The 12,332-nt window shown below is 37.9% G+C and overlaps 1 protein-coding gene across 2 annotated transcripts in view; it reads left to right on the top strand.

Annotated features, from left to right (window-relative positions):
• Positions 1-12,332, top strand: part of myo1ea (myosin IEa) — a 57,708-nt gene that overhangs the window by 38,835 nt on the left and 6,541 nt on the right. For both annotated transcript variants that reach the window (XM_030131272.1, XM_030131273.1), the window contains exons 16-24: positions 1,200-1,281; positions 1,478-1,584; positions 3,149-3,247; positions 4,257-4,401; positions 8,222-8,336; positions 8,424-8,593; positions 9,233-9,378; positions 11,683-11,829; positions 12,018-12,175. In XM_030131272.1, coding sequence (XP_029987132.1) covers positions 1,200-1,281; positions 1,478-1,584; positions 3,149-3,247; positions 4,257-4,401; positions 8,222-8,336; positions 8,424-8,593; positions 9,233-9,378; positions 11,683-11,829; positions 12,018-12,175 — 1,169 coding nt within the window. The remainder of the gene's footprint in view (positions 1-1,199; positions 1,282-1,477; positions 1,585-3,148; positions 3,248-4,256; positions 4,402-8,221; positions 8,337-8,423; positions 8,594-9,232; positions 9,379-11,682; positions 11,830-12,017; positions 12,176-12,332) is intronic.

The following is a 12,332-nucleotide window of genomic DNA, read 5'->3' as shown; positions in this document are numbered from 1 at the left end:
TTTAGTTATATATTAATTACTTTATATATGTTGAAGTAGTCCTTTCCTTGTATCAACATCTGCACTGTGTGAAGGCAACGACTCAAATCAAATGAAGAAAGTTAGAATTCGTTGTCATTTCAACAATAGTTATTTTTAGTGCAAGTCTTGACTTGTGAAACAGTTGACGCAGCTCAAAAGGTTCTTAAATGATAAATTCTGATCTGATAAGGAGAAAGTATCATTAATAAAGGGAGTGGACCTGGTCATATATGAACATGCTTTTTGTATGTATAACTATGTCAATAAGTGTTACTTTTACAGTATAATTGATAAGATAAACTTCAGACGTAATTGTTCATTTTAATATATAGCTCAGAGTAAAATGTCTGTACACTTTACACTCCTTCTTAAAACAAAGGTGTGAAACAAAAACCTGCTGCTAAGTGTTTGAGGTGATATAAAGTTTTGGCTTTAAGTCAGTCAAGTTACACACATTTAACTCTAAATATCAGGTAGTGTGAAGTGGGAACACATTTACAGTGAAAACTGAGCTGAAAAGTGAAAATATGAGCTTTTTTTTGTAAATATCATTGCAATAAGTGCAGTGTTTTTCTTCTGTAACTTGAACAATCACATATTTAATTTACTAGCATTAATATGTTATGGTGTACTGAATGAATTTTACACAAAATCTTTATAAGGTAAAAAGCCTGAATATCATTAAAAGTAATTCATGCATTGTTTTATTTAATTAGGCGTTCAGTGAAATAAGCAGCCCAATGCACAGCTGTGCCGTTGGTGTGTTTAGCAGCACAGGCAGTGTTTGTATAACACCAGTACAGTCAGAACAAATCTCTCACTTTCCCACCAGCAGCTCAGACCTTCCCAAGTGGTTCAGGAATTTATACCAGTGACCTCTGTCTAGGGTCCTTGGTCCTTTAAACATTAACTGCATTTTTGTTTTAGGCTGTCAGGGACACTAGACATTATTTTCAGGTCTGTGGGAGCTGTTAGGCAAGAGGGTTTAATGTATGGCACCTTTCAATAACAGAGTGATGTAACATGCTCTAAGACACTTTTTAAAACACACACAAACTGGGATTAAAAGAGTAAAATTAGAAAACTGATTTCAAAATAGAATACATGGATTAAATGGGAAAAATAGTCATATAGTTCCAAGACTCTAACTCATTTTCTTTACTTTTATTTTCTCACAGTGCCTTCATCAGAGCACTGTTTCCAGAAAACCTCAACGCTGAAAAAAAGGGTCGACCCACAACGGCAGGCAGCAAAATAAAGGTATGTGCTCAGCAAATAGTGTCTTTATGTACCTGTCTCTCTCACATATCAGTGTCAGCCAGGACTCTGAGGCCTATGAAAGGATAGAGTCGATAAAGCCGATAAAGAGACGGTAGTTCAGCACAAATTACGTAAAGCGTCATTATCACGATCTGATCATTGGTTCTTTCCTCTGTCCTGATCTCTGCATCCTTAGAAACAAGCCAATGACTTGGTGAGCACACTGATGAAATGTACTCCACACTACATCCGCTGCATCAAACCCAACGAGACCAAGAAGCCCAGAGACTGGGAAGAGAGTCGGTGAGTGTGAATGTGTCCTGCCAGCCTTACATTCACACATTTAGAGCTACAACAGTTCACATTTATTACCATTGATTACACAAAGAGATTATTGGTACTGGGGCTCCACTTATTTTGAGGCTATTTATGGTCTTTTTGTGTTCCACATGAAGACCAAATGCTGAGACATATCTCAAACATTCCCCTTTGTTTCAGTTTCCCACTCTGTCCTCCTTGGTCAGAGGCCATGGGCACTACATGTTCTGATACAGAGTATTGTTCAGGGACTATGACCTTCCTGTTGTGAGTTTGGCGCAGGGCGGTTCATTAATTAGCCCCGGAACTAATGTTTTCACAGGAAGTCTGAGTGGACTAAGTGGTGCTCAGGTCTTTGTTTGAGGGGAAAGTCAGTAAAATGCAGCTCCTTTGCATACAATAAGATGTGATTATCCCTTCCGCTAAAGGACCCTGTGAAGAAGTGTGACTCAAACCTGATAGCGGATATCTCTGACCATGAGGTAGTTGTGGTTATAAATCAAAATAAATTAAATGAGAATGTCTGTTTTTCTGCATCACAGACACTTCTTGAGACTTTTTGCAAACATGATCCTGTGAAGATAAGGATGTTATTTTCTGCTTTTATTTTTCTGTTTTTCTTTTAACAGTCTTTAATCAGTCAAATATTCCAACTCGAAAATGAGAAATATATGCAATATACTAAATGCAAATATAATATACAAGCATGTACATGCATTCAATCTATTTATATTTGAAATACATAGATATGCTTTCACTGTATTACAATATTATATCTATGTATGTTATGATGATATATAATAACAGTTTATAATACATTATTGTGCAAAAGTCTTGGGCTGCCTTGAGTGCTGTTGTTTTTTCAGGGTTGTAATGAGTACACATATTTACTTCACAATCTCTTTTCCTCAGATAAGTCATGAAAATACAGGAAATATGTGCGTATTATTAGAAGCAAACAAAAAATCTGAACTAAATGGTTTTACATGCTAAAGTCAGTATTTTTTTAGATCTCTATGACCACGACAAGTGATCGCCCAAATAATATGAAACATCTGCCATGTGTTGAATTAAATCTGATGTAAAACACCTGGACATTAAGAGTGTAAATCTCATATTGTCTGAACAAAACAAGAGTTGAAGACATGTTAACTCCAATGAGAGGTTACACTCAATACACTCAATACATGTCATTTTGATCTGTAGGTCTGTGATTTTACCTGAAGCTCATGTTCCTAATGCTGTACATACTTCCAGCATAAACTGAGAATGGCATATGTTAGGAGTGTGTCGCATATGTAGTATATGGCAACACACTACATTAAATATGATGGCATATAAGTCATATATTACATTGCAATATGGAAAGGTAGATTGTTAAATATTATATGTATTATAAATATTCCAAAACTTCATATCTTTATGAAGACAAAAATGAAAACAAATGCATAAAGGCAAGCAGACAAAGTCAAATCTATAATGTGCAACAGATATAAAGAGATGTATGAGTTTTATCTCAGTGTTGTCAATACCTTTTCTTCTTCTGCAGAGTTAAACATCAGGTGGAGTACCTGGGACTGAAGGAAAACATCCGGGTAAGGCGTGCTGGCTACGCCTACCGCAGAATCTTCAGGAAGTTCCTCAACAGGTAACACACCTGAAAATATAACTGAAGTCACACTCACTATGGACTGGTTTTATATGAGGATGATGACGACGATGACGATGGTGACAACGACAGGATGTAGACAGGAAGCACAGATGAAACTGATGCTTTGTCAGACGAAAAAAAAACAACACAATATTACTCATTTTAATTATTTAACCCTTTGTCATCATTTGGGACTATTTTTGACATTTCTTGCAAATCTCAATCTTAATGTGGTTATAATGCTAATTTACAAATATTAACATTTTTGATTAAAATTTGAAATTTCAACTTTATCTCTCGTTCCACCCTTTAGATCACGGTGTGCCACATTTTACGTACACTTGTACATTAAAAGATTAAAAATGGATCTGCTTTAATCAGATAAATCTGATGTTTTACATGAATTTACCCCCAGGGACTTTTTGTATAAAGGTTTTAGTGGTGCTCTCCTGCTCCATTCCAGATTACTACATGACAATGAAATATACAACTACATCTTTCTGGATGTGTTGGTATTGAGTTGAGGAGTGGCCTGAATGTGTTTGAGAAAGTATGTTGTGTATGAGTTTATTTTTATAATGTGAAAAACTGGTCAAAACACAGTAATGCATCAAATCAGTGTTGTTATAAATTATTGACATATACAAGGCTGTAATAGCTTCAACACAAATAATACACTTAACACTGTATTTTTGGAAAATATTCCATAGTTTGTGTTTGTGTTGTTGAAATACGTGGTGATTTGCAACAAAAACGGCTTAAAATTGTAAATAAAAGAAATGTTTAAAGGGTTAATACACATTTTATTGCTCTAATCAGGAGAGAAATTGATAAAAGGTTTGAGACTTTGGAAGTGAAAAAACTTTCTTAAATAGTTTTGGCTGTTTTTAGGGTGGGGAACCATTTTTGACACTAATGGCACAAGTGTTGGATTTTTGTAAATTGTGTCAGAGGTTTAATCACGCTTATGTTAAATTGTTTGTCTGCTGGACTCTTTGGTCCATAGGTACGCTATCCTAACCAAAGAGTCATGGCCAACGTGGCGAGGAGATGAGAAACAAGGCGTCCTTCATCTCTTACGGTCTGTCAACATGGACCAGGATCAGTTCCAACTCGGTCGCACCAAGATCTTCGTTAAAGCCCCTGAGTCGGTATGTGTGTGTGTGTGTGTGTGTGTGTGTGTGTGTGTGTGCGCGTGCGTGCGTGTGTGTGTGTGTGTGTGTGTGTGTGTGTAAAACCATTTCTCTATATGAAAGCTTTCCAGGAAAATTGACTACAAAGCAGTAACACCCCTCCACTCACAGGCCAATTTTAATGTAGAAGTTATTGCACATGTCTGCCGGTTCACAGACAGTCTGTTTGTTAGTAGAGGAAAAACAGAACTTACAGAACTTACCATTTTCACACTGAACACCATAAAAGGGCATTAGTGTCCCAAATTATGCTTGAATCCCAGTTGTAGGGGAGGAGACTTAACCCGACCCTTGTACCACGTCAGCACTGAGTCAATATTACACTGGAACTAAAACACAAGTACAGGCTGTGGTTACAGAGTTGGGGGACATCGTAAAGGGTTGTCTTTTTCCACCATAGCTACTTTTTTCATGTTTTCAATGAAAGCGTTGCTTGTGTGAGGCCTGAGCTCTCTCTTATTAACATTTGTACACATCATTCATGACCAAGCCTGCACACAAACACACAGATGTACGGCCAGAAGCACAGACATCGTAGTCTTAATGTGGGCCTTACAGCTGATCCTGAATGCCTGTACTTATCCACTGCAGCCCTACACTGCCAGGACCCCCATCCCCCACAATGCCAGAGTGAATTGAGGTGTGTTTATGAAACGCAAATATCACACAGGGCGGACCGCTGAAATGAGCTGCCAGGCTTCTCAAAACAAGCCTCTGTTTCTGATAAGACACTGACACCAGCTAATTAGTTGTATGACTGAACGGTTATCTGTTGGAAGACATAATGAAAGTTTGTTTGACACCAGAGCAGATGTGAGAGAAGAGTTTGAGCCCCAGAGTGGTGACAGATCAACTTATTATATTAAAAGTGCTCAGGCAGGGGCGTCATGCATGCACACATTCAAAGGTTTCTGTTAATAAGGCCATGTCAGAAATAAAGGTGTAATAAACTTTTTTTCCGAGGTGAATAACTTTGACTTTTTCACATCAGCTGAACAACACCTGCTGTTTGTGTCTGGTTGGTCACCTGTGAAGTTTAATCACACATCTGTTAAACTCACTGAGGCCTTGGTATTTATCGCTGTGTAGATGGATGACTCATTTTTCTTGTTTTCGGTTAAAGTTTGATCTGTTGTGAAGTGTTGGTCTTGTGTGTGGTTGAGTTTTGTTCTGTTACACTGCAGCCTGTGGCCAGGCTGCGTCGGTGCCAGGCCTGTTACAGCGGTGGGCAGGATGTTTAGTCTGGGAAGGAGGGGGCACAGAGTGTGATTGCGTGTCTCGGAGTGCATCAGGAAATGACATAGACTGGTGAAAAGTGGGGGTCTGCAGGCATAGATTGAGATCTTTGTGCAGGAAGTCAAGAAATTACTAAATAAGCATTGCATTGATTGTACCAAATAATATGGAAAAGACCTGCAGTTTGTCATAATTAAATACATCAGCATCTATTTTTCAGTAATTTTTATAAGCAAAATTATTATCCTTTTGCAGGTTGCATCTAGTAATTTGAAGCTTTTTTTGGTCTTATTTGATAATAAGCTCAAAATCTTTGGGTTTCAGCTTGAAGGAAAAGAAACACATAAGCTTGGACTGTGGGAGGATATGACAGTGATTATAGAATTGATTAATAAAAATAAAATATAGATTTATCAATAATAAAATAATATAATAAAAAAATTCATGCAATATATTTAGATTTGTTCTAGTTAACTTATTCTGCTTTGATTCATGGTGTCATATTTTTTGTTACACATCACTCATTCTCTTTTTCTGTACTAAACAGACAGTAAATCATAGAAAGCATATTCAGTTTAAAAACAGGAATAACGTACACTGCCCGGCCAAAAAAAAGAGAAAAAAAGTCACCCACAAATTACTTCATTGGACTGTTTTGTTGTAGTATCAGTTATACGAGCAATGTTTATGCAATGTCACAATAAATAAGCAACATTTATTTCCATCCAGAGTTGCATTAGTTTTCAGCCAAAGTCTTGTATTGATGGTGGCGAGTCAGTCTACTGTGGAAAATCTTCTCCATCCCAACCAGAAGATTCTCAGTGGGGTTCAGATCTGGACTCTGTGGAATCTAATCCTTGTATATGTGTGAATATAATGTCTCATGCTCCTGAACCACTCTTTTTGCAGTTTTCGCCGTCCTGATGAATATGTTTGTATCATTAAGGACGTAAAATCCACTGATGTTCAGACCTGTTCCTTCAGTATACAGTCGCGGAAAAAAATATTAGACCACCCCTTGTTTTCTTCAATTTCTTGTTCATTTTAATGCCTGGTACATCTAAAGGTACATGTGTATGGACAAATATAATGATAACAACAAAAATAGCTCATAAGAGTTTAACCCTTTCATGCACGAATTATGAGAACCTTTGTCAAGATTTTTTTCTTCAGTGTTTAGCCATGAAAAAAACAATGCGATCGAGTTTTTTTTTTCTATGGAGTTACAAAAATATCCATGCATTTAATTTTTGAAGTAAAGAAGCATGTTTAAAACCCAATATCAGAAAGTGATATGAAAACAATGAAATAAAAACATTTTTAATGCTGCTAATCTGATGTCTTCTCACATTTTAACATATTCTAATGCCAGTAATTACTCACTTCATGGAGATAATGTGCAAAAAAAGCCCTTCTTGTCTAACAAATAACAATTGATTTACACTCAAACATGTTACTGCAGATCAGGTTTATCAAGAACAGTAAAGTTACAGTAATTATCTGAATTACAGTGTATGGGATGGTGCATAAGCGTCCACTGTGTTGACTGATATGGAACTAAAACAACAAAACCCATTAATATACAAGAGAACAGCTGTAGAAGAACTGTCCACTGGAGTGGACAGTGCATGAAAGGGTTAATTTCAGAGCTGATATCTTGCTATTTTCCATGTTTTCTTGATAATAACTAAAACCACTTCAGTTCTTGCATCAATATCTAGGGCATTGTGCTGACAAAAACAGTGCTTTTAGGCATTCCATGTTTTCTTCTCTGTCTGTTTTAGTCATATGATACACACAGGAGTTAGGACTTGATTGCATAACCATTGTTTTTGATGACTTTTGATGGTCTAATCATTTTTCCTGCGACTGTATTTAAGTTCAGCTGATCTGATTTTATGGACATGTAACTGAACTCAGATCTGACCAACTGAACTAACTCCAGATCATAACACTGCCCCCACAGGCTTGTACTGTAGGCACTAGGCATGATGGGTAATCACTTCATCCACCCATCACTCTGGAACAGGGTCAATGTGGACTCATCAGATCACATGACCTTTTCCCACTGAAACACAGTCCAATCTTTATACTGATGGTTGTTCAATAAATGAGAAGCTACTGCATTAGTTAGAGTTAAAGAATCTGTTGCAGCTGAAACAAATGAATCACTATTATTATCCAATGGAAGGATGTGAACTATTTGCGACTTTTTTTTCAGCAGAGTTGTGTATTTTGTAGCACCATAAGTAACCATAGCATCTGTCTTATCCAATAGTGATGAAGAAAGGTTAGATGTCGTATTGTTGCTGTTCCTGTTTTTTAAGAATTTCTTTAGTTATGCATGAGTTACTCCAGTATTATCAGTTAAGTAGACAGCAAAGCACTGACATTGTGTGTTCAACTGTCCTCAGGTATGTTCAGTATGTATCTACAGTCATTCCTTCCATTCTGTGTCTTTAGGTGTGTCTGTGTTTGGGTTTGAGCACTGAACTGTGCCTGTCTTTTATATTGTTCTCCATCTCTTTGTTTGTGTTCACAGCTCTTTCTGCTGGAAGAAACAAGGGAACGCAAGTTTGACGGCTACGCCAGGACGATCCAAAAGGCCTGGAGGAAGTATGTGGCCCGCAAGAAGTATGTCCAGATGAGGGAAGAAGGTGAGTCAGGGAACATTTTTCAGCTTTTCTACCTCCTCTAGCTTGTGTCTCTGTGTTTTAACTCTGTTTGTTTCTGGGGTTTTTCAGCCTCTGACCTGCTGCTGAATCGGAAGGAGAGGCGGCGACACAGCCTCAACAGGAACTTTGTAGGCGACTACCTGGGGATGGATGACAGGCCTGAGCTCCGACAGTTTGTGGGAAAGAGAGAGAAGATTGACTTTGCGGACAAAGTTACAAAATTTGACCGCCGGTTTAAGGTAAAGCTCTAGTCTGCAGCCTGATTTTTTTTGTTTGTTTGTTTGTTTTTTTAAGTGAGCAGTACATAACAAAACATGTGAAAGACATGACAATAAAATAAGACACAACAAAAACAGATACTAATTACGTATGCATCGTTATACATTGATATGTGTGTATGTGTGTGAGAGAGAGAAAGAGAGAGAGAGAGAGAAAAAAAATGAAAGACAATGGAGTTGGTAACAACAATAAATGATAATAAAAAAAAGAAAAAGAAAATCCTTATCATTAACAACAGTGTTAACAAGAAAAGCACTCGGAGAGCGCAGACCTCCGCCAAGACAGACACACCCCCCTCCCCCACCCCCTCCCCCCCGATCACCTCCAAAATTTAATCATTTCTTCCTTTTGCCAGTGTCAACATTTCCTGAAAATTTCATGAAAATCCGTCCATAACTTTTTGAGTTATCTTGCTAAAAAACAAACAAACACGCAAACACACAAAGCAAAGCGATCACAATACCTCATGGCGGAGGTAATAATAGTGATGATATTAACATAATAAATCATAATGAACAAAAATACAGTCATGCAGCCTGATTGTTTGACTCATCAGCAGAAAAAGTATTTAGAACTGTTGTGTTTTTGTTTCTGCTCAGGGGATTAAAAGGGACTTGATCCTCACGCCAAAGTCTGTGTACCTGATTGGGAGAGAAAAAGTGAAACAGGGACCAGAGAAAGGCCAGGTGACAGAGGTGCTGAAGAGGCGGATTGATGTGGAGAAAATCCTAGCGGTGTCTCTCAGGTATGACCTGCCTTCAACGCAGCCACAGTTCAACTCGTGTTTGTCTTTAATGTACTGATGTGAGATACGTGTCTCGTAGATTGTACATATGTATTAAATGAATGAATAAATGGAGCTTTGGAGCATGAAAATCAGTAGTTACAAGCTCCTTTCACTGTTGAGTTGTTAGTCCCACAAAGGAGGAATTTGCAGTTTTACAGCAGAAAAAGGGATAGCAAGATTAAAAGTAAAAAAAAAATATAAAAAATGAAAAAATATATAAAGGAGTACTCCATATTTTCTCTCGCTTCTCTCAATCTACCGGCTTGACCTTTTTAGCATGTATCTGTTACTTATAGTTTGCACATTTTGGTCACTATTTTAACTTCACTACTTAGCTAAATATGAAGCAGCTTACAAAGATGCATAAAACACTAGTTTTTAGAGGTGTACAGGATGAAAAAGTGAGGTTTCAACAGGACTGTGCTGCTTGCTGACAGTTATGTCCCTTATGTTGGTGGTTTTCATTTTTATTTTTTCCTTGTTGTTGGTGAAGCATCTGTACATTGATAATGCAACTATAAATAAGATAGACATAAAGGTGTAGATTTGTTTTATTCATGCTTAGAAAAAAGGAGTATAACCTTGTAAGATTACTTCTTCCTGTACCCTTTCAAACATACAACGTTATGGATATAATTGTTTATTTTTTTGACACTGGTCGGCGTGGTGTTTCTGTGGTTGTGTGGAGTTTGTATGTTCTCCCTGTGTCTGTGTGGGTTCTCTCTGGGTACTCCAGCTTCCTCCCACCACGACTTAATAAATTTATTGGTCAATCATACATAGATGTGAATGTGAGAGTGAGTGGTTAGGATTAAGCAGGTCAGAAAATGAATAAATGAATGAAACTAAAATTCAATTTTTTTTTTACATAGTTTCAACTGCAACATGTGGTGTGAAAGAAGTTCCAAGTGACTCATGTTAATGCTCAGCCTACCATTTAATAGTTACTGTACGTTTACTGAGGATAACATGGCATTAGATTGTGATCTTATTTGGTTGGGGTTTTTTTTTCCTTAAAATGCACAATTTTTTATCCAAACTCCTTAACATGTATCCCCTAGCATCAGCAGAAATACTCCAGGGTATCACATACCCCTGGGATGGGAGTCCTTTGTTTTTAATGTTTCTCTGTTGGACACAATGAAACTAGCTTTTATCTCAAAGCTCTGCATTAATTAATTTATTTTTCTATAGGGGTGGGGCTCTGTTGGAGCATGGGTAGGGTGTGGAGGGGTAGGGATTGTTCTTGTTTATACTTACTCATGTCTGTAACATAGTGTCTGTACAGTTTCTGCATCAAAACCAATAAAAAGACGTTGAGCAAAAAAAAAAAAAAGTTCTGCATCAAAGTCCACACCGGGACACAGAAATCAGCTGAGTGCTGATAATTGCACAAATATATCAACACACCCACTCTAACATCACATACCCAAACATGACAAAAACAGCTTGTACTAGAACACTACCAGTAAGTAATGAGTTGTTTCCAAAACAATACACCATATGTGTGTTGCGGCTAAACATGCAGCAGGGGCCCACATGTACGTAAACTACAGACATTTACAGAAAGTCATGAATCTTCTTCAAAGCCACAGTCTGGATTTCCAATTACACAAGTTCCCATGTTTCTTTAAATGTCACACAAGGGACACTGAAAACATGTGGAGTTTATTAAAACTACGTCCTGTGTTCATCTTTTCCTTTGTATGTGCAGGTCAGTATGGTCCACATCTCAGAAACGCTGCTAAAAATCATGTATGTTCAGAAAGACTCATGAAAAGGACAGTTTATTATAAAGAAAGTAAGAAGAATTAAAAGGAACTGAAAACATCAGGGGCCTTTGTTGTTGATGAACGCAGTATAAGTGGATTTAGAGGTAGGAATCACAGAGTTGTTGGTGCAGGCATGTGGCTTTTGAGTCAGTGGAGTAATCTGGACCAGGTGGTGCAATGAGCGAAAGCAGGAGTTGTAAAAAGCTCATCAGAGAAAAACCCGACTTCACTGGGAAGAACAAAGTATCTTTGTGCGCGGGTTACGGGCACAAGCTGTCTACGTTCTTCAGATACAAGCTGCTTTATGTGGCTCTCTCTGTTTCTATGCAAATGTGAAATCTGATTCCTGTTCTCCATCTGAACTTCCACTGAAGTCGTGTAGTAAAGGTGCAGACTGTCTTTTTAAAATAAAAGAACGATCTCAGAAGTGTCATTCCTTATGTGAGATTGGTTTCATGCCATGTCTGATGTTGCCGTTTGTGTTTTTCAGCACAATGCAGGATGATTTCATGATCCTACATGAGCAGGAGTATGACAGTCTGCTGGAGTGTGTGTTCAAGACAGAGTTCATCAGTTTACTGGCACGAAGGTTTGAAGAAAAGACACAGAGGAAGCTACCACTCAAGTTTAGTAACACGTAAGTAAATACATGGAAATCTTCAAACCACACAAATATGAATCCATGTTTACAGTCTTACAAATGTAGGAATCTGAAGGAAAAAACAAAATCGATGAGTGAGTTCCATTTCAAAATAAAATCCTCATGTAATCATAGGGACCATATTAAAGGATGTGTAGTTTGACTTGAATCTGTGCGGTCTTCAGACTGGAGATGAAGCTGAAGAAGGAGAACTGGGGCTTCCTGAGTGGAGGCGGCTCCCGGCAGGTCGTGTTTGTTCAGGGTCAGGGAGACATGCCTGTTCTGAAACCTTCAAGCAAATCGCTGCAGGTCAGCATCGGACCCGGGCTTCCCAAGAACACACGTGAGTATGAAAAGGCCCGAAGAAGAACAGAAACGACGTGTTGTTACGGTGAACAGAGGCAGCAGCAGGTGTGGTCACATGACAGAGTGACGTCAGGAGGTTGATGATTTCACAGAGAAAAACTGTGACTTTAACTGATGACTCATGACTTGAAGTA

The sequence above is a fragment of the Sphaeramia orbicularis genome, chromosome 3, assembly GCF_902148855.1.
Source record: "Sphaeramia orbicularis chromosome 3, fSphaOr1.1, whole genome shotgun sequence".
Classification (NCBI taxonomy): domain Eukaryota; kingdom Metazoa; phylum Chordata; class Actinopteri; order Kurtiformes; family Apogonidae; genus Sphaeramia; species Sphaeramia orbicularis.
Note: the sequence above shows the minus strand (reverse complement) of the source record. Positions and strands in the feature narration are given on the sequence as shown.